This window comes from Schistocerca serialis, chromosome 2, assembly GCF_023864345.2.
Source record: "Schistocerca serialis cubense isolate TAMUIC-IGC-003099 chromosome 2, iqSchSeri2.2, whole genome shotgun sequence".
NCBI lineage: Eukaryota > Metazoa > Arthropoda > Insecta > Orthoptera > Acrididae > Schistocerca > Schistocerca serialis.
This window is the reverse complement of record NC_064639.1, coordinates 187,069,336-187,094,544: the sequence shown is the minus strand read 5'-3', so window position 1 is coordinate 187,094,544 and position 25,209 is coordinate 187,069,336. Positions and strand designations below refer to the sequence as shown.

Genomic DNA, 25,209 nt, shown 5'->3' with positions numbered 1-25,209 from the left:
ATAATGAAGCACTATTTGAAAAAAGCTGAACAAATATTCAGTCACATCTCGATAAGATTCCAAAATAGTACAAAGAGAGGTGTAACTTGCTTTAAATATTCAGAAATGTAAAATTTTGTATTTCACAAAAAAAATAGTATTTTACGACTGCAATACAAACTGGTCACAGTTGGAACACACCACTCATACAAACAGGTGGGTGAAACAGTTTGTAGCATACTGAATGAAAAGTTCAAACAGGCTCAGTCATAGGTGAAGTAGATGGCGGACTTCAGTTCATCAGCAGAATACAACGGAAATCCAGTTAGTCGACAGAGGATATTGCTTATAAAACACTTGAGCAACCCATTCTAGAATATTGCTAAAGTGTGTGTGACATATGCCAAACAGAACTAAACAGGGAATACTGAACACATACAATGAATGGCAGCATGAATGATCACAGGTTTATTTCACCCGAGGGAGAGAGTCACAGAGATGCTGCAAAAAATGACTGGCAATTGCTTGAAGATAAGACAAAAAGTATCCCTTGAAAGTCTAATTAGCAAGTTTAAAGAATAAATTTCAAGCAATGAATCTAGGAATCTATTACAACTCCATATGTTATCACTGCTTTAAGGGGCGTGAAGACAAGAAGGCACATTTGTGACGCACACAGAGGTAGTTACCATACCACAGCAGTGCTAAACAATGTAAACAGCTAACTGCAGAGTTTGTCAGCGAATGCTACAAGCAGTTTGTGGTCTGCCATAGAGTAGGGCATATGCACATCATCCCCATTATGTATTCTTTTGGTAGAATAGTGTTAAATTTTGCTCATGCATGTTGGATCTCTTTGATAATAGTTCGATAGTAAATATAGACAATGATTGCCAATATTACTGATTAGGTGAAGGAACAATAAGTACAAAGCAAAAAATTATGGCTAAGCCTGATGATTCCATAGCTTGATGTTTTCAATGTATAAAAATTAACCTCATTCCTAATCCTCTGCGTGAGTTTTAGTGCTGTCGAGATGGGCTGATGCTCACAGTATGGAGCACAGCATTGAATATCTGTGAAATGTGGACCACAGAAGATGAAACTGATACCATCTGAAACAGGGTGCTATGGAAGAACGTTAAAAATTAAATTGGCAGATAAAGTACAAAATGAAGAAGTATGAAAAAATTGGGTAAGGAAAGAAGTCTATGGAAGGCCCTTAGTGATTAACAAAACACTTCTATTTATGGACACATTTCACTCTTGCCATTTTTCCAATACTTTTAAGCTACCAGCAAAACAATATTCATTTTTCTGAGCAGAACCTGCTTGAGCTAGGCATCTGTAAAGGAATTTCTACAGAATCATCACATATGTTACTGGAAAGTCATGGAGGAACTAAAAATGTAGCAGGGGTACAGATAACCACTCACCAACGGTTGAGGCACTCAGCTGTTATAAAACTCACAAACAAGACTCAAATTGTAGCTGTGCACGCAAAATGTACTTTGGTAGTCTGTTAGTTCCAAGGAACAAAAGCATAGCATATATCCAGTAGTTACCTGTACCATTTTGTTAATGTGACAAGTCACATATGACAGCAAAAATTATACAACAGAAAGTACTTAATGATAGGAACTATTATGTGTCCTTGTCAAAGCCTTTGATAGAATGAAGACAAAACTCAATTCTCAAAATTAGGATGTTGTGCCAATAATTGCATCCATCATACACAAATATTGATCTTACCTTCACAACAAAAAATTGTCACAATAAAAAACAAAAAATTGTCACAATAAAAAACATCACCACAAGACAAATACTACACTCAATGTGGAAGAACATGCAATGTGGAATCCCATAATGATCCATACTGCTCATGACATTCACAGAAGGGTGGCAGAGGGGGGAAGGGGACAAATCGCAACAACAAGGAGGAGTTGTGCGACATATGCAGAAGTTGGCAGGTGTGTTTCTACATCTGGAAGAGGAAGTCTATTGAACTTTCACACGATAGTAGTGCCACTATGAGGATGCAAATCAGGTTTGCTTTAAATAAACACTGTAACAGTCGGGAGCATTAGTTACATTTGAGATAGACATGGTGAGTTGATGTCAATCAAGAATGCCTTTAAGGGGACAAACATCCAATCATCATAACCTCACTGTGTTTGAACGAGGCCATGTAATAGGGCTACGAGAGGCTGGATGTTCCTTCTGTGATATTGCAAAAAGACTTGGCAGGAATGTAGCCATTGTACATGACTGCTGGCAGTCGTAGTCACCAGCATATATGGTTGAAAGAAGACTCGCCCCACATGGCGAAATGGCATTACTGAGAGAAAAGACCACTGCACTTAGTGTAGGGCTCTGGCAATATGAGCAGCTGGAACCAAAGTGATACAGCAAACTGTCACAAAGTGGTTACTTCAAAGTCAGCTCTGAGCCAAATGCCCTGTAGCATGCATGCCACTGACCCCAAACCACCACAATTTGTGACCTCAGTAGTGTCAAGTGCGAGCTCACTGGAGGGCAGGTTGGAGACCTGTTGTGTTTTCTCATGGAAGTTGGTCCTGCCTCATTGCCGTTGATGGCTGTGTATTGGTTAGGAGGAGGTCAGTTGAGGGCCTGCAACCAACCTGTCTGCATGCTAGATACAAAGTGAGCTATGGTCTGGGGTGTGATTTCTTATGACTGCAGGAACACCCTCGTGGTTATCCCACACACCCCCCTCATTGTAAATCTATACGTCAATCTGGTGATTCAACCTGCTGTGCTGCCATTCAGCAACAAGCATTCTTGGGGGTGTTTCCCAAAAGGATAATGCTGGCCCACACACTGCTGTTGTAACCCAACATCCTCCATCTTCCTTTCTCGGCCTGCTCGATCACTAGATCTGACTCCAATTGAGCACACAGGGAACATCATCGGACAACAACTCCTGCATCATTCACAACCAGCATTAACATCCCAAGTAAAGCCAACCAAGTACAACAGGCCTGGAACTCCATCCCACAAACTGACATCCATGACTGTACAACACAATGCATCCACATCTGCATGCTTGCATTCAACATTCTGGTGGTTACACTGGTTATTAATGTACTAGCATTTCATTTCACATTTTCAATGGCTTTTCTCACACTTGCATTAACCTGTGATCTTCCAATGTTAATCACTTTAATATGCTACCTAGAGAAATGTATTACATTAACCCTTTGGCTGCTGCAGCCGTGCATCCATCCAGCAGTATCGAACGCACGTTTGAGGCCGCCTAATCCCGGTACCTGCGCTAATGGCTTTCCCCAGGTCAGGGGCACACAGGTGCCACTAAGGCGGCGCACGTAAACGCGTTCAGAGTACCAGGTAGAAGGACTGGTAGCATGCGTAAATACGTTCAGATCACACAGGGACAGGTACAAAGGCGCACGTTAACTCGTCCAGAGCAGTTAAAGGGTTAACAATATTACGAAAAGGAAAGTTTCCACTCACCATATAGCGGAGCTGCTGAGTCACAAACAGGCGCAACAAAAAGACCGTCACAAATAAAGCTTTCGGCCAGTCAGGCCTTCATCAAAAATAGGCAATAGACAGAGATACACATGACTGCAGCCTGAGACTGCAGTCTTTTGTGTGTGTGTGTGTGTGTGTGTGTGTGTGTGTGTGTGTGTGTGTGTGTAGTCTATTTCTGAAATGGCCTTACTGGCTGAAAGCTTTTCTTGTGAGAGTCTTTTTGTTGTGCCTATCTGCGACTCAGCATCTCCGCTACGTGGTGAGTGGCTTTCCTTTTCATAATATTGTTACATTCTATCCTGGATTATCCACTGTTTGATTGCTTTACATTGATTATTTTACGTTGTTAGGTTTTTTTTCCCAACAGTGCTTTTGGATTAACTGATGGATTTGGGGGAGGGGACCAAACAGAAAGGTCATTGGTTCCATCGGACTGGGGAAGGAAACTGGCTGTGGACTTTCAAACGAACCATTCCGGCATATGCCTCATGCAATTTAGGGGAATCAAGGAAAATCTAACTCAGGACAGCCGGACGTGAGTTCGAACCATTGTCCTCCTGAATGCAAGTGCTTTATGAATTTGAAGGACTGGTCAAACACTGAAATGTTTCCTGCTGGCACAAGTAAAGTGATCATGGGCACCTAATCAACTATGGCACACACAGTCCAGTTGCAAACTGAAAATGTTTACATGTAGTTCACATCAAACCAATCTCACTAAGAATCGTGCTATGAAATTTCACAAAAAAAGTCTTTTCATGCAAGGAAAAATATTAATGGTCACCAGTTAAACTAAACATTAAATGTACAATTTATTTGTGTTCAACTGGATAGTGAGCTAAGATGAAATCCAGATACGGCTGAACTAATGAAGAAATTCAGTTTCAGAAGTTTCGTACCATACTTAAACAGATATCTTATTGTGCTGACTTGAAACAACAATGCATCTCAACTTGCATACTTTCATTCCATGTCGTCCCATGGAATTTTGTTCTCATGTAATGCACTTACAAGTCTGTAACATACTTATTCAGCGAATGCAAGTAAAACAAATATTGTGTGAGGTATAGAATTTTCCATCTTGTACGGGGCTCTTCAAAGATCATAGGAATATTACATATCCTTCCATGTAAATTTACTCCACCGTGGTATTTGTTCCTAATAATACAAATTAGTTTCAAATTGACTGTGAATAAGCCAACCACACTATAAAGCAGAGAAATTATTTCCATGTACATTTTACCTCCTAATAACAGGTAACACAGTCTGTAACAAGTCGTAAGACAAAACAAAAACTAGTTAACATCTGCATATATAATCAAATATTAAAACTCTCATTAGTTTTTCCTACAAATTATCTACTTTTAAGAAGTTAAAAAACAGCATTTCCAAACATTTCTCAGTTTTTACAGCTTATAAATGATTATTATTATTTTACAATTATAAGTAAATAGACACTTGATTAAAAAAAGCTGCCCATGTACGTTTTTGAGTTGAGCACAGCTTCTGGTAGCTGAGACAGAGAGATGTCAGGCGAAAAAATGAACCATGTCCTCGAGCCTCTTCTAATAAGTGAGATCTTGTTAGTTATGTAATGAGCCATGTTCATGTATTGCTGAGCACTGTGGACTGTGCTTTGGAGTTTTACATTAACAGTCATTTTGAAGATGGTGTAAGTAAGTAAAACACATCAGTGTGTTACATATTTTTATATTCCAACCTTTTAAGTAAACATTTAGGTGGAATGGAATATGAGGATAATTTCTGCATATTGCTTGATACTGATTTACTTGCTTTTATATCAAGTCCTCCCCCATGAACCATGGACCTTGCCGTTGGTGGGGAGGCTTGGGACCTTGCCGTTGGTGGGGAGGCTTGCGTGCCTCAGCGATACAGATAGCCGTACCGTAAGTGCAACCACAACGGAGGGGTATCTGTTGAGAGGCCAGACAAACGTGTGGTTCCTGAAGAGGGGCAGCAGCCTTTTCAGTAGTTGCAAGGGCAACAGTCTGGATGATTGACTGATCTGGCCTTGTAACAATAACCAAAACAGCCTTGCTGTGCTGGTACTGCGAACGGCTGAAAGCAAGGGGAAACTACAGCCGTAATTTTTCCCGAGGGCATGCAGCTTTACTGTATGATTAAATGATGATGGCGTCCTCTTGGGTAAAATATTCCGGAGGTAAAATAGTCCCCCATTAGGATCTCCGGGCGGGGACTACTCAAGAGGATGTCGTTATCAGGAGAAAGAAAACTGGCGTTCTACGGATCGGAGCGTGGAATGTCAGATCCCTTAATCGGGCAGGTAGGTTAGAAAATTTAAAAAGGGAAATGGATAGGTTAAAGTTAGATATAGGGGGAATTAGTGAAGTTCGGTGGCAGGAGGAACAAGACTTCTGGTCAGGTGACTACAGGGTTATAAACACAAAATCAAATAGGGGTCATGCAGGAGTAGGTTTCATAATGAATAGGAAAATAGGAATGCGGGTAAGCTACTACAAACAGCATAGTGAACGCATTATTGTGGCCAGGATAGATACGAAGCCCACACCTACTACAGTAGTACAAGTTTATATTCCAACTAGCTCTGCAGATGACGAAGAAATTGAAGAAATGTATGATGAAATAAAAGAAATTATTCAGATAGTGAAGGGTGATGAAAATTTAATAGTCACGGGTGACTGGAATTCGGTAGTAGGAAAAGGGAGAGAAGGAAACGTAGTAGGTGAATATGGATTGGGGGTAAGAAATGAAAGAGGAAGCCGCCTGGTAGAATTTTGCACAGAGCACAATTTAATCATAGCTAACACGTGGTTTAAGAATCATGAAAGAAGGTTGTATACATGGAAGAACCCTGGAGATACTAAAAGGTATCAGATAGATTATATAATGGTAAGACAGAGATTTAGGAACCAGGTTTTAAATTGTAAGACATTTCCAGGGGCAGATGTGGACTCTGACCACAATCTATTGGTTATGACCTGTAGATTAAAACTGAAGAAACTGCAAAGAGGTGGGAATTTAAGGAGATGGGACCTGGATAAACTGAAAGAACCAGAGGTTGTACAGAGTTTCAGGGAGAGCATAAGGGAACAATTGACAGGAAAGGGGGAAAGAAATACAGTAGAAGAAGAATGGGTAGCTTTGAGGGATGAAGTAGTGAAGGCAGCAGAGGATCAAGTAGGTAAAAAGACGAGCGCTAGTAGAAAACCTTGGGTTACAGAAGAAATATTGAATTTAATTGATGAAAGGAGAAAATATAAAAATGCAGTAAATGAAGCAGGCAAAAAGGAATACAAACATCTCAAAAATGAGATAGACAGGAAGTGCAAAATGGCTAAGCAAGGATGGCTAGAGGACAAATGTAAGGATGTAGAGGCTTATCACACTAGGGGTAAGATAGATACTGCCTACAGGAAAATTAAAGAGACCTTTGGAGATAAGAGAACCACTTGTATGAACATCACGAGCTCAGATGGAAACCCAGTTCTAAGCAAAGAAGGGAAAGCAGAAAGGTGGAAAGAGTATATAGAGGGTCTATACAAGGGCGATGTACTTGAGGACAATATTATGGAAATGGAAGAGAATGTAGATGAAGATGAAATGGGAGATACGATACTGTGTGAAGAGTTTGACAGAGCACTGAAAGACCTGAGTGGAAACAAGGCCCCCGGAGGAGACAATATTCCATTGGAACTACTGACGGCCTTGGGAGAGCCAGTCCTGACAAAACTCTACCATCTGGTGAGCAAGATGTATGAAACAGACGAAATAACCTCAGACTTCAAGAAGAATATAATAATTCCAATCCCAAAGAAAGCAGGTGTTGACAGATGTGAAAATTACCTAACAATCGGTTCAATAAGCCACAGCTGCAAAATACTAACACGAATTCTTTACAGACGAATGGAAAAACTAGTAGAAGCCGACCTCGGGGAATATCAGTTTGGATTCCGTACAAATACTGGAACACGTGAGGCAATACTGACCTTACGACTTATCTTAGAAGAAAGATTAAGGAAAGCCAAACCTACGTTTCTAGCATTTGTAGACTTAGAGAAAGCTTTTACCAAGGTTGACTGGAATACTCTCTTTCAAATTCTAAAGGTGGCAGGGGTAAAATACAGGGAGCGAAAGGCTATTTACAATTTGTACAGAAACCAGATGGCAGTTATAAGAGTCGAGGGACATGAAAGGGAAGCAGTGGTTGAGAAGGGCCTGTCCCCGATGTTATTCAATCTGTATATTGAGCAAGCAGTAAAGGAAACAAAAGAAAAATTCGGAGTAGGTATTAAAATCCATGGAGAAGAAATAAGAACTTTGAGGTTCGCCGATGACATTGTAATTCTGTCAGAGACAGCAAAGGACTTGGAAGAGCAGTTGAATGGAATGGACAGTGTCTTGAAAGGAGGATATAAGATGAACATCAACAAAAGCAAAACGAGGATAATGGAATGTAGTCGAATTAAGTCGGGTGATGCTGAGGGAATTAGATTAGGAAATGAGACACTTAAAGTAGTGAAGGAGTTTTGCTATTTGGGGAGCAAAATATCTGATGATGGTCGAAGTAGAGAGGATATAAAATGTTGACTGGCAATGGCAAGGAAAGCGTTTCTGAAGAAGAGAAATTTGTTAACATTGAGTATAGATTTAAGCGTCAGTAAGTCATTTCTGAAATTATTTGTATGGAGTGTAGCCATGTATGGAAGTGAAACATGGACGATAAATAGTTTGGACAAGAATAGAATAGAAGCTTTCGAAATGTGGTGCTACAGAAGAATGCTGAAGATTAAATGGGTAGATCACATAACTAATGAGGAAGTATTGCATAGGATTGGGGAGAAGAGAAGTTTGTGGCACAACTTGATCAGAAGAAGGGATCGGTTGGTAGGACATGTTCTGAGGCATCAAGGAATCACCAATTTAGTATTGGAGGGCAGTGTAGAGGGTAAAAATCATAGAGGGAGACCAAGAGATGAATACACTAAGCAGATTCAGAAGTATGTAGGTTGCAGTAGGTACTGGGATATGAAGAAGCTTGCACAGGATAGAGTAGCATGGAGAGCTGCATCAAACCAGTCTCAGGACTGAAGACCACAACAACAAAAACAACAACAACAACATATATCAAGTAAAATGGCTGTAAATTCAGAAGCATTGTAGCACATTGATTTGATGATAGCAAAATCCATGTACTAGTACTCCATGGATGCCACTAAAGACTGGAAAAATATGAACTTTGCTAGATAGAAGGTGAGTTGTCACCACTCTCTCAAAAGCGTGTACCAGATCCTGTGGAGTTGTGTTACGGAAGTCAAGTAACAGAGGCAACCTGTTCTTTTCATTGAGTTAATGTACAAGATGAGTGATATATGGCTGATGATGAAAAAGAGTTGGCCAGTACGTCCAGTGCTGATAAAGCTGTTGTCAATTTTTGGTGTTTGTTTGAAAATTTCTTGCTGTTAATAGCGTAACATCGGCATAGTCCACTTTTCCTCAAAATACTAGCTGCTCTACGATAAATGTTAGAAATGTTTTCTGCCAAGGCAACCACTGGAATACATCATAATTGCAGTTTTTAATGTTAGCAAAATTCTAAGAAATATGAAAATGGTGGTTTAGTGTGTAAAGGACAGATTGCTACGTGCCATATAGAGAAGGCATTATGTCACAAACAGGCATAATAATAAGACCATTATAAATTTAAGCTTACATGTATAATCATGTTTTTGTTGTGGCTGTGTGCAACTCAGTGTCTCCTCTATAGGGGTGATCAACAATATATCCTTTTCATAATACTGTCATTTTTCCATCCAGGATTTTCCATTGCATGTTTTAATGTGTGCTGTCTGTATTATTTGCAATAAACAAAGGAGAGTACGTAAGTAAGTTTTTCTAAAAATTAAGAATATGAACAAGGCCCATATTTTTACTCAAGCATGCCAATATTAAGGTTAAATCACACAATGGAAAGCCCACGATAGAATAAGAACAAGACTGTGTAGAGCTGCATACAGGCACAATGAAAAAGACTGCTACATATTATTCAGCTATCTGACTAAGTCTTTCATCAGACACAGACAATACAAAACACAAACGCACTCACACAAGCACACCTCACATACAAATGAGCACTGTCATCTTCAGCTGCTAAGACACTACTGCAACTGTGTCCGAGGTGAGCAGTGATATTTGCTTGGATGGGTGGTAGGGGTAGAGGTCGAGAATACACACAAGATGGGGAAATGGAGGGATTGCAGGAAAGGGGAGGGATAGAAGAGTAGGAGTGGGGGATGATGCTATTGTTGCCTTGGGAACGTGTAAGGACACACTGAGCGCGAGATAGTGTTAGGAGTATGCAGATGCACTGGCAGGATAGAAAGCATGTGGAGAGGACAGTGTGTAGTGAAGGTTGAGACCTGGGTGGGGGGATAACAGGACAGATTGAAATGTTACTATTTTGCAAGGAGAGTTCCTACACACGCCAACCAGAAAATCTGGAATTGGTGGGAAGAATCCAGACAGTACAGACTTTGAAGCTGTCAAAGTTGAGCACACCGTCTTGGGTGGCATGTTCAGCAACTAGATGGTCTAGCTATCTTTTGGCCAGTTTGGCAGCGGCTATTCGCGGGGAAAAACAGCTTGTCAGTTGTTATGTCCATACAGGGAGTGACACTGTGGTTTCAGCTTAATTGGTGGATCATATCGGTGCTTTCACAGGTGCCCCTGCCTTTGATGGGGTAGGAGATGCCTATCACAGGACTGGAGTAGATGGTAGTGGGATGATGTATGGGATAGGTCTTGTGTCAAGGTCTATTGCAGGGATATGAGCCGTTGGGTGAGGCATTGTGAGCAGGGTTGGACTAAGGACAGACAAGGATACTGTGTAGGTTAAGTGGATGGCACAGTAATTTCAGTGAGTGGCAAGAGGTAGTCAATTATTAAAGTTCTGGGTGGTACTGAGTTGCAAGAGGGGTGCTCCTTTGTAGCCAGGCAGTCTGTGCATGAGGGATGGTAGGTGATTGGGAAGACTAGGCACATGTGATCATCCTGGACAAGGGAGGGTGGATAATCCACCTTCCTCAATGTCGATCTCACCTCAAGGATAGCTACATCGATATCTTCATCCACACCAAAACTGCCAACCAGTAACAATTTGTCCACTTTGAGAGCTTTCACACATTCCACACCAAGAAGTCCATTCCATACAGCCTACACATCACTAGTGATAAGCAGTCCGTCTCCAAATATGCCTAGATTCTCAATGAGGCCTTCACACACCCAAATTACCACCCAACCTTCCTCAGAAAAATATCTTCCATGCCTTACCTTGCTTCTCACCTACCATTCCTCACACAAGCACTGCCCGGCTACAAAGGAGTACCCCTCTTATGACTCAATACTGCCGAGCACGGGAGAAACAGAATCACATTCATCGCCAAGGTTTCAACATACTCTTATTATGTCCTGAAATGAAAAATATCCTCCCCAAACCTTCCACAGTGATATTCTGCCACCTACCCAACCAATGCAATATCTTGGTAAATCCCTATTCCATCTCTGCTCCCAGCCCTTTGTCCCATGGCTCATACCCCTGCAACAGGCTGAGATTCAAGACCTATCCCATATGTCTTCCTACCAACACAGACATTTGACCCACCAAAGACAGGGCCACCTGTGAAGACAGCCATATGATCCATTAACTTAGTTTCAATCACTATGACACATTCTACGCATGCATTACAACTAACAAACTGTCTGTCCACATTAATGGCTACTGCTAAACTGTTACCAAAAGGCAGCTGCTTGGAGTGCCTAGGAGTACACTGCCCAACACAATGTGTCTGACTTCCAAAGACTGCTTCACAACTTGTGCCATCTGGATTGTTCCCAGTAATACCAGCTTTTAAGAACTGTGCAGATAGGAACACCACTTTCAATATTGCTATGTATCATTCATTTCTGTAACAACCTGGCCTCAACCTTTGTTAATCCCTGTCTGTCATCTGCCGCTCTCCTCCGTATCTCCCGCTGCAGCACTACACATGCCTAATGTCCCACCAGTGCACTAAATAATACTCTCTCCTCCCTCTGTCCTCCCCCAGCACAGTCCTATTGCTGTATGTAGCAATCCACTACCCTGTCTTCACCACATCCCCTCACACTTCCACATGCAATATTAGCATCTTCCTCTCACCACTACCCTGCTATTCCTCCCCCACCCCATCCCAACTCTTCATCTATATCCCCACTATCCATCCCAGCAAATACCATTGCTCACTTCAGGCACAGCAAGGCTTTAGTGCCCCGAGACGACAGCAACGCTCGCTCTCTCTCTCTCTCTCTCTCTCTCTCTCTCTCTCTCTCTCTCTCTCTCTCTCTCTCTCTCTCTCTCTCTCTGTGTGTGTGTGTGTGTGTGTGTGTGTGTGTGTGTGTTCTTATTTTTGCCTACATGTGATGAATAACTTAGCCCAATAGCTGAAGAATACCTAACAGTCAATGATTCCTCGAGAGAAGCAGACGTCTTTTTGGTTATCACTGTTGATACAGACTGGGATGATTGACTGATATGATACTTTAACATTAGCCAATATGGTCTTGCTAAGACACAACTGAAATATAGGTAACTACAGCCACCATATTTCCAGAGAACATGCAGTTAAAATGCATGGTTTAATGATGATGACATCCTCCTGGATAAAACAGTCCTACATTCAGAACTCTAGCAGCAGCCTGTATGGGGAATGTTGGCAGAAGAAAAACAAATCTTTCATTGTATAGGTTGGAGCACTGAATTGAGAGCTGCTAAACATTTTACTATGTTACAGAACATGACACAGGTTGAATACAGCAGGAATTAGTATGGTGTCATGTCAAAAAGAACACGATTTCTGTTTACATTAGTACAGAGTTAGCAAAATAAAATTAAATAATGGTAATACAGGAGTAAGGCTAGTAATGAATAAGAAGATAAGATTGCAGGTAAACTATTATGAATAGTACAGTGAACAGATTGTCATAACCAAGATTGATCCAAAAGCATGACCTATCACAGTGGTAAATTACCAAACCAAGATAACTCCAGTACACAATATATGACAACGAAAAAAATACATACCTACTAGTTCTGGTGATGAGGTGCAGAATGTAAAAAGGATGTGATTTGGCAAAAGGAATTATTCAGATAACATTAAAAGAGGGAAAAACTTAAATGTGACAGAGGACTAAAATTTGATAGGAGGAAAGGGAGACTAAGGGAAAAAGTGTAGGAGAATAATGGCTGGCATAAAGAAAAATGGAGAAGTTTCCTTGCAGAACTTTCCATAAAGCACAATTTAATCATTACAAACATCTGATTACCTGCCTGTATGCAGTCAGTCACACAAGAACAAACTCCCAATGTCTCAAGAGTTTAAAAAGGTAACTAAACAGTGCCTGGTAGTAGTAAAATGTTTTTGTTAATGTATAGATATGCAATACATACATGCACATTCTGTAAGCAAACCTTTTCGTGATGACTTGGCACCCAAGCTTTATATCCATACAGGCTGGAAGCTTCACTCCAGCTACTGCTTATCATACAGCTCAAATAAAATAATTTTGTGACTGACAGATTGCAATGGCATAGGATGCGGGATGGGGGTGGGGAGGTTATGTTGTAATGCTGCCAGCCACACTTGCTACAGCTCTGCATATAACTGCAAACTAGGTAATACAATGAGCACACAATGCTAGAGAAAAATATGTGCTCAGTTGGCAGCTGTGAGCTGGTTCACTGAACCATCAATCACAAAGTTATTTTGATCAAAATACATCAATCAAAGACTACTGTGTACAGGGTGGCGTAGTGTATATAGAAGAATGTTTGATGAGTGATCAGCTTTGGGCAGTGACATAGGAAATGTGGCAAATGGTGTCAACCATATGGTGACTATATCGTGATGCTATTGGCGATTTTTTTCAGAAAGGGTTAGCTACAGATCAGTCTGTAGCCACAACCAGGTTTTTTAGTATCACACTCTTTGCAAAGCCAACACACAACCAAACCATTATCTTCTAACCTAACCTAGGTCTCGGGATAAGATACCAATTGTATCTTGGGCTAAGGTACAGATCAATGGGTCACCACAACCAGTCTTCTTTTTTGCATTCATTGACTTCACTACCTAATGGTGAATATATGAACCAAAAGGTGACATGACAGCAGCCATTAGCATTACAACAGTGGGCCAAAGCCGACGACTTGTATTGAACATTCCTCCTGATCCCACTGTAGCTACCATTAGTGTAGGCAATATTTTTAAAAACTTACTTCATCAATCATTTGTAAATTATTGAAATATCAATAAGGTACTTCAACATTGATTAAAATAAATTTAAATATTATTTTCTTGTCAATGAAACTGATCAATTTTTGAAAATATAATGTAATTGGACAGATAAAGAAAAATTCTAAAAGTGGTGACATGTGAACACACATATAAAAGGTACTAAAGTTTGCAAGCTTTCAGAACCAATGGTTCCTTCTTCTGGCAGAATGCTTGACGGGGAAAGGAGAGGTGATGGAAAATGACTGGTGAGATTGAGGAAAAGGGGCAGAGTTTAGAAAACTTGCCCAGAACCTCAGTCAGTGGAGACTTATCACATGGGATGAGTGGGTATCACATGGGATGAGTAGGAAAGACTGATTGTTGGGGACTGCACTGGACAAGATTTGTAAACCTGCAAGCTCTCGTATGGTGCAGTACCCCAACAATCAGTCTTCCCCCCCTCATCCTATCCAGTAAGTCTCCCCCAACCCAGGATTCTGGGAGACTTTTCCGAACTCTCCCCATTTTCCTAAACCAGCTCACCAGTCCTTTTCTGTTGCCTCTCCTCCTCCCCCTTCAAACCCTTCTGCCAGAAGATAGAGCCACTGGCTCCAAAAGCTTGCAAACTCTAATACCTTTTATATATGTGTTCTCCTGCCACTGCTTGGTGAGTAGATTTTTTTTTTTTTTACCTTTCCAGTTACATTGGATTACTTTTCTGTATCAGTTCTACCTCTCATGCAGTTGTATAGTGGCTGCAATGTATGACAAAGGTGGACCTTGCTTCCTCCACTCACTGCACCACACACTATTATCGTTCAAGAAAAGTTCAAAGATGTTACCAATCATCAGCATACTAATCATACACTTTTACTTGGGCTGTGGGTAGAGGTTACATAGAGAAGGAGCTTGTGATGAGCTTATAGCACACTGGCTGCTAAAACAAGCTCCACCTCTTTCTCCCAGACCAGCTAGCTTATAAAACAAACATTAATGCATCACAAAAGTGACATGAAAGTCCGTGGGAAGCCACTAGAAGGAGCAGGTATAGCTTCTTTGCTCATTTTTGTACATAGTATTAACTACCATACAATACTACACACAGATCAACACAAGTATGAAGTCAGCTGACTCCCACTGACCACAGAAGGTTGAATATCAAGTGTACAATCAGTAAGCAGTCTGATTCTAGAGTTAAGCTGATGCGTAATATCTTAACCGAATGGTCATTTCAATTTTTATATGCTAACCTTATTATGCAGCACTGAAATTTACATACCGGTTGCTCTTTTTATTTTCATTCATTGGAGAAAGGAATAAGAAGTACCTACAGCACCCTTGTAACGAATACCGAGAAATAAAGCTGTATAGTACAGTAAGTCATTTACATTAATTGTTCCACATACCTGAAGGCTCTCATTCATAATGTCATTTACAGAACATGATGTGGGGATGAAGTTACTTAGTTAATGGAACAAAAACCCAATACTTATGGTTGTGACAACATTTTGCACCTATCTCGATAACTGTATCTCACACAGCAATTGCCTCATAGTTCAGAAACAGGAGTTCAAAAAAGAGACTACAATAAGAGCTACATCACTAGTGTACAGTCACCCGCTTCAGAATATACTTGTGTTTCCTGTAAACTAAAAATTTCAAAAGGCAAGCTTCAATTGTCAACAACAAATACTTATACATTTACTTAATACGTTTAAGGGCGCTCAACTGCTGAGGTCATTAGCGCCCAGTCACTGTTGTTAGAGCACATGGAATCTGCTAAAACTCAAGGGGATGGGGGGACACCAGAAGGACCTGACAAAGATGCAGATAAAATAAGTAAAAAGGTTAAATGTCTTTGGACAAGCCAGTTAAAGTTATAAAACACAGAATACGAGCAGCTGCTCGAGCGTCATCAGCTAAAACATCCGGTAAAGTAGATGGCAGGGACAGGACAACACGAAATTGACTAAAACAGGGACATGACGATAAAACATGGCGCACTGTTAATGCCTGACCACAAGGGCACTGCGGGGCTGGGTCACCGGAGAGCAGGTAGCGGTGGCTAAACCGGCAATGCCCAATCCGCAACCTGGTCAGAAGGACCTCCTCGCGCCGAGATGGTCGGGAGGATGTTGTCCAAGCAGTTGGGAGCGGTTTTACTGCCCGGAGCTTGTTTCCTTGGAGGGATGACCAAGCATCCCACCACAACGACACAAGCCTCTTACATACATCCCCACGAACGTCACATGACGGGACACAATGGGAGGCTGGCCGAGGCAGGAGGACTGCAGCCTTGGCTGCAGCATCCGCAGCCTCATTCCCAGGCACTCTTACATGTCCGGGAACCCACAGAAAGCTGACAGAACCACCATTATCAGCGAAAGAATGGAGGGACTGCTGTATCCGTTGAATCAAGGGATGGACTGGATAGGGAGCTCCAAGGCTCTGAAGAGCACTGAGTGAGTCAGAGCAGAGTACATACGATGAATGGCGGTGGCGGCGGGCATACTGAACGGCCTGATGGAGAGCAAAAAGCTCGGCCGTAAAGCTGGAACATTGGTCGAGGAGCCAGTATTTAAAGGTGGCGGCCCGACGACAAAGGCACAGCCGACACCATCGTCAGTTTTGGAGCCATCGGTGTAAATAAAGGTGTGACCAGCAAGTCGAGCATGAAGTTCGACAAACCGTGAGCAATACACTGCAGCCGGAGTACCCTCCTTCGGGAGTGAGCTGAGGTCGAGATAAATATGAACCTGAGCCTGGAGCCAAGGTGGTGTCGGGCTCTCACCCTCTCTGAAGGTGGTAGGGAGGGCAAAATCCAATTGTCGAAGCAGGCGACGGAAGCGGACTCCGGGGGGCAGCAGGGCAGACACATACAACCCGTACTGATGGTCGAGAGAATCGGCGAAGAAGGACTTGTAAGAGGGGTGGTCGGGCATAGACAACAGCCGGCAGGCATACCGACACAGCAGTACGTCGCGCCGGTAGGTCAATGGTAACTCGGCAGCTTCAGCATAAAGACTCTCAACAGGACTAGTGTAGAAGGCTCCGGTCGCAAGACGTATCCCCCGATGGTGGATGGAGTTGAGCCGGCCTAAGAGGGATGGCCGAGCGGACGAGTAGACGAAGCTCCCATAATCCAGCTTCGATCGGACTATGGACCGATACAAGCGAAGCAGGACAGTGCGATCCGCTCCCCAAGATGAACCGCTAAGAACTCTGACATTAAGGGAACGTGTACAACGGGCCGCCAAATAAGAGACAGAAAGTGGTACACATCACATACCAGAAATTTGTACACAGATTAATGTTTAACAACTGGCTGTTTGTATGTTCTCAATTTTGGTCACAGGAAAATCCTGTAATCTGATTGTTTAAGTGCCACAATAAACAATTAAATAAGAACATAAACTAATTAATTTCTATACGATTAATTTCAGCTGAGGGAAACTTGACGTAAAAAGATCATAAGTTTGTAGAATGATATCCAGTCTACAGAAAGTTCCTAACATGACAGAATAATCACATTGCATTACAGAAAATCTAACCACAACCCACTAAAACTTACCAAAACATTTTTCAAAACAATCTTAGATGCGATAGTTGTAATGCTATATTTTTAATTCCATTATTTTTTATCATCTTACAGACATAACCAGTATTGCCATTTCCAATTAACTGCAGAAAGATTCATAAGCCTGTCATTGCATGATACAAAGATATGCATTTTTGTTGTTGTTTGTGTAACAGAACTCCCTGCGCTTTAAACAAACTTAATAAACAGCTAAAGAAATGATGACACAAACCGAATTCGGCTGCGCAGGAAGCAAGACCTCCATATACGAAAGGCCGCCAATCCGCTTCTCCCATCCCACTTTCTGCCGTTTGTTGAGGGCCTGCTGCGGGAGGCACCCTTTCCTCTGGGGCGTCTGCTGCCGTAGTCCTGTATCAAATGTAATAGTACACCGTTGTGTCTGAGCAGAACGAGAATGATGATACTTTAAACACCGGTGAGCGAAGCTATCATTACTGTGACTTCTCGTCACTGTTACGTAATAAAGCGTAACATTCATTCACGTAATTTAACGACTGAGCAAGAATTGTGTTCAAGAACTGGATTACTGGTGTATTATGCACCCAATTAACTTACACGTTATCAATTTTTTCTCGCGTGATGAAACGCAGCCGATCACACCACAATAGTTGAAACAAACCCTCGATATAATCGTTGCTGTTGTGACATATCGAGATAATAATGTAAGGTCGATAGTACATAACTCCGATAATGTTCCTCGATATTGGTCGCATAGCAAATGTTAAAAGGCGGTGCCGCACCTGTATTTGAAAGTATGTTTACAAATTAACTAGTTGAGAGAGTGGTGGGCAGAAATTCTAAGTTGTGTTTGTAACCATAATAGTAATCATTTGCTATATTTCTAAACATGAGTCACGTATAAATTCTTTCGGAAATCAGAAACTTTGTTCTATTTATAAATCGTGACCTATGCGCTGTGACATTCCAAGCTTCAAGAGTCGGTAAATGCACAGAATTTAGATATGGATGATGTCAGTTGAAAAAAAAAAAAAAAAAAAAATTGTAAAGATTTCTGCCGCGCGAAAAGAAAGTAGCAACTTAATCTGCAAATTTACGCTTAAGGTAAACGTTTTAATAGAAGTAGCACGTTGGATGTTTCCGTGCATACGTTTAAGTAATGGTGTAGCCGATGAATGCACTGATTGGCACTAATTCTATACATGGAGCGAAGGGTAACCCTTCTGTATACATCTAACAGTATACGACTGCAGAACATCCTTTGTTATTACACATTAACAAGACCTCTTATAATAGGGACAAACCGAATGAGGCAGTGCAGGTTGTTAAGAAACTGACATATATTGGCTGATGGTGTTTACTCTGTTTGACCATCCATCTTTAGGCTTTCCTTGGTTTTCCTATTCATTCCAAGCAAACTTCTAGAATGGGTTCATTACCAGGGCTACGGCCGATGACCCATCTTATCCTCATAAAAAACATGCTTGCATGTTGAGCCAATGATTTTCATTGTGTTATGCTGACAAATCCTATATCATTGTGATATGATCCCTGGATGAATAAATAAATGAAATCAAAATTGAGAGTGTGAGTGACATTGTTGTTTTGACTGTTTTCAGATTGTAGCTCAAAGACAATCTTTAGTTGCAAACCACTTCTAATGCTGTAAGTTATTTTAACATTTGTGTTATCGGATAGCCAGCCCTATTTTGGCTCTGGGTAGGTTATAATGAATAACACAAGGTATTGTTATTTGAGTTGATTGATTTGTTCATTAATGCAGGGATCGTCTTACGATCATATAGGATTTGTTATCATAGTACAATGAAAATAAATAGCTCCAAATACACATAGAATTTATATTTATGTTACTATCAGAAGGGGAAAAGGGGCCAGCCTTGGCCTTGTGAAGGAACCATTCTGGCATATGCCAGAAATGTTTTAGAAGAACCATAGAAAACCTAAATCAGAGTGGCTGGACTGAGAAAACTCCATCCTTCCGATAATAAAGTCATTTTAACAACTGTGCTGCTTCATTTAGTCATCATTGTAAATGTTCTTTGGTTTACACACAATTTGTACCATATAACTTACGTTATGAAACAGTTTTGCACTGCAACACTGTGCCCACTAACATCCACACTCCTGGACCACAAAAGTGCTGCTATGCTCCTTGCATTCCCATGCGTGTATTTGGAAAACTGACTCCAGGCACATAAACATGTAACTATGCCCCATGCAGTTCCTCATGTCCACCCCTCAGTCTGCCTAAAAAACTGAGTCACTATCCCTCCATGATTAGTGAGATGTTGAGCTCTTAGAGTGACAGGTCATTACCATCACGCACTATAGGTCTTGGCATGTGCTTTTCTTGTAAAAGAATCCATTATAATCATGTCTTGTAATATGACAGGGCATTCTAATTTCCCCTCTCATTATTAACCATTACTCTGAGTGTCCTAAATAATCTTGATTTGTGTAGTACCAGTATGCATTATTTATGAAGAATGTTTAAGCCATCTTTAAACAGATGTATTTTAGTAATCTTTTTCATCTCCTTGTCCAATTTATAATGCAGTTTTATTCTGAGATAGGAAATGCTGTTTTGAGTTTTCTGTATGTTTTTACATGGTAAATGTAGGTACAAGCTGGCTCTTGTTCCATTATTATTTATAGAGATATTAATGAAATACTTAGTAATGTTTTCCCTCATTTGCCCAACAGATTGGAAGATTTACTCGGGCCTAAGGATACTGGTTTTAAAATAGTCCTTTACACTAAGCCCAGCTACTACTTCTAGCTGTTATTCTTACAGACCCTGTCGGCAGTTTAAAAACTGTGTCCATGTTTTGTGCCTTTGTTACCCAGAAAAAAATCCCCCAGCTAATAATGTATGCGTATCAAGGAATAATATGTCAACACAAAACATTGGCTGTTACAAACTAGGCCTAATTAGAAAACCATATTAACATAACATACCGATCACATTCATTTTGTATCTTTTAGTGTTTGTTTCATGTTCATTGACAATCAATATTTATCCATAAAAATTTATGTGTTACACAATCTATAACCTGTGCTTAATGTGACAGCATTGTTTTTTTTTCTCTTGATCTGAAGTGCATATAGTTCTTTTTTCTTTCTGTTTGATGTTAATTTATTACATGTTAGCCAATCATAAACATTCTTTAATGTTTCATTTGGTTTCCTTAATAGCAGTCCTGTTGTTTCACGGCTGACTATGATGCTCCATGTCTTATACTGTCTGGAAAGTCATTGAAATATATTAAGAACAGAGTTGGATCCAACACACTAACCTGAGGCAGACCTATGTTTGTGTTTCTTGTAAGACAAATGCTTTACTGAAAATTTATGGTCAGCAGAATGTGAAGTATTTCTATCTTTCACACCCAGTTTTTCAGGGAAGACTGGAGCCGTTTATTTACTATTCATCTTACACCAAGTGCTTCTATCTTGTTTATCAGGATTTTATGGCAGCAGTATCAAAAGTCTTTGACAAGTCTAAGCATATGTCTGCAACAGTCACCCTTGTCAAGAGCTTGAGGTACCACTTTTGTGAACTCCGTAATGGCTGAGATTGTACTGCTCCCACATTTGAAACCAAACTGTGCTTCATTAAAAAATTGTATTTATTCATGTGACTCATTAGTATATCATTCATGATTGAGTTGGGTATTTTTGACAATGCAGACAGTAGTGAGACTGGCATTTGGTGAAGGACTCATTTATTATGTTTATTAATGGCTTAGATATGCTGCCTATACGTGCCTTCAGAACATAGACTGTAACCTCATCTGAACCTGCTGACTTCTTATTGTTTCATTTCTATGTTGTCTTCTTGACTTCAAGCTATGTTGTCGGAAAACCCTATCATTGTTCTTTCTGTGTAAGTTATTACAAGTGCTATGTGCGTATAAGAAGATTTTGTTGCAACTATTCCCCAAAGTTTAGATGACATCCATGATGTTACTATTTTTATGTTTCAGTTGTAGACGCCATTCATGTGTTTTATTCACAGTATTTTGTGTAGTTCTTGTGGATAAAAATTTAGATTGTGTTATTTATTTGCCTTGTATTGGATTCATGGAAACGGCAAACTATTGTGGGGTATGGGAGATTGGGAAGGAATTGATTTGGAAGATTTTATAGAACTATGTAGGACTAGTGCAGGTTGTGATGAATTGTGTTGTATACTGAACCTGTTAGATCTACTGGTGATTCCAGGCACATTGTAGGTTGCGATGTTGCTTTTGGGCTTTCTTTCTGTAGATTGTGACAAATGACTGAACTGTAGAGTTATCCAAGGTCTCTGTTGGTCTGGTGGGTGATAGTGTGGTTCAGGGTTGGCATAGTCAAAGAACCCATTACAAAAAATTGTTATTTTCTTCAAATCCAGGTTGTGGTGCAAGACTGAACAGTAACATGCCTGGTATCTCAGCCCAGTAAGTTTGAAAGCCCACCAGAAGGTATGGACCTTGATGACAGCTGCTAGGCGACACTGCTACATCTGTGGGTGCTGACATTACTGCTTCAAGTGCTAGCGGCGAAGCCGCAACTGTTGTGCTGGCCTATCTGTGCCTATGTCTACCCTTGAAAGCTAGCAACAAGCAGCCCAGTCTTCAGTTGTGATTTCACTGCACTCTTATACTGGTCTCGCTACACATTTTTGTTTGTTTCTGGATTCACTACATCTTAGGTTTCACATCTCGATTTATTCACTGGACTTTTTATTCCACCGTGCCATCTCCATTGTCTGTCCTATTCTTCTTGTGATTTGCTGTTGACACACCTGGCTGGTCGGCCAGTTTCTGCTACTTCTTGAGTCATTCCCATTCTTCTCAAATGACGTTAAACACTAACCACCACCACCACCATCTTCTCAAATTCTGGTGAGGTTAGCACTGTTCCATGGATTCAAAGTTCATGCAACTTGTGGAGCAGTAACAGAAACAACTACTCTTGCAGCAGCAATAGCAACAGCAGTTTCAACAACAGCAGGGGCAAACTGACCTATTCCATCAGAGAATTCTGCTTTTGAAGGATCAACTACAGGTTCAGGGTATCCAATCCATCTAGGCTAGGCTCACTTTCCAGGCGGAGAACCGTCTACCCTCATTTCCACCACTTAATGATGCAAATAGGTCTAGAATATGTATTTACAGCAGCTGAAACGGCACTGCACCACTTTTTGGATCTCTGACAAAGTTCTCAAATGGTCGCTTTTCCTTTTTTTTTTTTTTTTTTTTGAGACATTTTTCTTATTGAAGAAGTTGGCTCCACACTGGAATCCTGTCGCACTCACCTTCGAGAAGATGTGTTCGTTCCTTTTGAATTGTTATTTGCAACAATTACAGGTGATCACATCATGCCTTGGTTCCCATCAAGAACACAAGCAACCTGGTCAGTCATATCACTTGTTAGTGACGAATTTGCAAGGATGGGTCACCATTGTGATTTTGCTTATATGAACCTGGCTTGCAAAACCTCAAATGCTGATTCTTTGATTTGAGTTGTCATGGTCCAATTGGCTCTCAATCTGGAGGTAAAAACTGCAGCCCTCAAACTAGACAGCCCTCCTTTTGTTGATATTTTGAAAATCGCGCATTGTTTCAAGGTTATCCTGGCAGCAAATGAACGTTTCGTGGCTTGTTTACAAGTAGCAGCAGTTCAGCTGCCACCTCATGCCTTGATGGTGCAGAATCCTTGTAAACCTCTTCTATGACAGCATCAACGTGATTCATCTATTTCTGATGTGTCGGTGGCTTCTGAACTGCCGACCGCATCTCATCAGTGTAAGCAGCAGGGTCTTCCACTTTATCCTGACTGCTTCACAGAACAACCATGTGCAGACTGTTCATGTCACTGGGTGCACTGCGCCCGTTGCGGGAAAGATGGGCATCTCCAAGCTGCCTGTCAGAAACAGTCAGGGCGACTAGAGCCCGTTTCCACACGCACGTCAAGGAACATTGTGTGAACTTCAGGCAAGTATTCCGCAGGGTGATCCTTCTGCTACCAACTTGTTTCTTCAGCTCACAGTTGCGAACCAGGATGTCTGTCTCCAAGAGTATACAGCTGCTACCATTTCCTTGGTCAACCTCCAAGCGTATGCTCATCTAGGTTTCCCTGGATTGGGCCCACCCTACCATTTGTTAGTCATTGCCTGTTTGATTTCTCTCTGGGGGCCGATTCATGATCATAGCTGCCTTGAAAAGGTCACTTGGTTGATAATGCTGTTCATTTTTGATAGTCATTTGGCTGTCAACATTTTTGGTCTGAATGCCTTCTCATTGTTTGGACACTCCATCACTGATAAGGTTCACATTGTCTCTGTCTCAGTTCCCTATCAGGAACTCAACGACCTTTGTGGTGCTTTTGTACCTGCATTTAATGCTGGTCTGGGTGCACCGCAGATTTCCAAGCACATATGCCTTTGTGTTCCGATGCAGTGCCCCATTTCTGCTGGGCACAACCTATTCCAGGCAGCTATTAAGCAGGAACTTGATTGACTTCGTGAGACTGGACTGATTGAACGTGTTAAAATCAGTGTGAGAGTCACATCACTGCTAGTGGTCAAGAAACTTGATGGCTCCTTCCTGCTATGCGTAGATTTTAAGTTGACAGTCAGTGCCCAGACACATCTGGAAACCTACCCAATACCTTGGCTGGAGGACTCCCTCACAAAGTCCCTCTGCAGGTCCGGGGGTTAGAATAGACCAGAGGTATCCTTGCCTGTCGTAAGAGGCAACTAAAAAGGCCTCACACTTTTCGTCCCTATAAGTTCAGGTCCCATTTTATGGTTTGACCTGCCACTTTCCAAATTCTGCAGAAGTGTGGGCCGTATGGGGAAGTATGCCTTATGTGGTGCATGAATTATCCTCAGTGCCCTTAGATTCGATCTCCTGAACCTCTAGTCATAGCCGCCCAGAGTGGCCGAGCAGTTCTGGGCACTTCAGTCTGGAACCGCGCGACCGCTACGGTCGCAGGTTTGAATCCTGCCTCGGGCATGGATGTGTGTGATGTCCTTATGTTAGTTAGGTTTAAGTAGTTCGAAGTTCTAGGGGACTGGTGACCTCGATGTTAAGTCCCATGGTGCTCAGAGCCATTTGAACCTATAGTCATGGCTTTGCATCTCCACCTGCAATTCAACTATTTGGGCGAGGACACTTTGCAGGGTATGTCATCTTCTTCCATTGTCTCCTGTCCTCTTTCATCCCTATGACAGTATTGGATTTCTCTGCACCCAATATCCAGCATGGTAGCCAGTCCGTTGTGGTGGGGCACCCATTTGGTGTTAGCCCCCTGACAACACAGGGATCACACTACTGATGCCTGAGCTGTAAACCCCCCATGTATCCCAAGGAGTAGATGTCTGTCTTCCTGGGGCATCAGGACTCCCTGCAACGGCCATCGTGCCAGGTGGCCTTTGCTGTGGCTGGGTGGTGCCCTAGGGGAGAACCCCTGATCGGAGTGGCTGGCATAAGGGCGGATGACCCAGAGTGAAGCGGACAAGTCATCTCTTGCTGGTGATCGTATGGCACCAGCAGTCTCTAAGAAGGGCAACATCAAGTACAATGCTGACAAATATGACCCTAAATCGTTTCCCTCCCTCGCTACACCATGGGAGGAACGCAGGGCTACAGAAAGAGGAGAGCCTAGGTATTTAGTATGTAGCAGAGTGGACGGGGACTCCTTTCTACCTATGACGCCTCAGTTTTTGGTTGAACATCTTGAGGATAAGTTTGGGGAAGTGATAGCACTGTCCAAGATGAGAAGCAGTGCAGTCTTGATTCAGTCAGCATCCCCAGCCCAATCCCGGCCGGCCGTTAC

The 25,209-nt window shown here is 41.6% G+C and overlaps 2 protein-coding genes across 3 annotated transcripts in view; one reads left to right on the top strand and one right to left on the bottom strand.

Moving 5' to 3' along the window:
- The window catches only part of LOC126456893 (mitochondrial uncoupling protein Bmcp), a 106,634-nt gene extending 88,608 nt beyond the window's left edge, over nucleotides 1-18,026 (bottom strand). Inside the window, exons 1-2 of the mRNA XM_050092731.1 lie at nucleotides 17,959-18,026; nucleotides 17,615-17,751 (exon numbers count right to left, since the gene is read on the bottom strand). Coding sequence (XP_049948688.1) covers nucleotides 17,615-17,678 — 64 coding nt within the window. The 5' untranslated portion in view covers nucleotides 17,679-17,751; nucleotides 17,959-18,026. The remainder of the gene's footprint in view (nucleotides 1-17,614; nucleotides 17,752-17,958) is intronic.
- A 68-nt stretch (nucleotides 18,027-18,094) lies between these two features.
- Nucleotides 18,095-25,209, top strand: part of LOC126456892 (calpain-5-like) — a 282,083-nt gene continuing 274,968 nt past the window's right edge. The window contains exon 1 of one of the 2 annotated variants that reach the window (XM_050092729.1): nucleotides 18,095-18,155. The gene's annotated coding sequence lies outside the window, so the exon portion shown is untranslated. Of the gene's footprint in view, nucleotides 18,156-18,342; nucleotides 18,466-25,209 lie in introns of those variants that run through there. The other variant, XM_050092730.1, reaches the window with a different exon arrangement.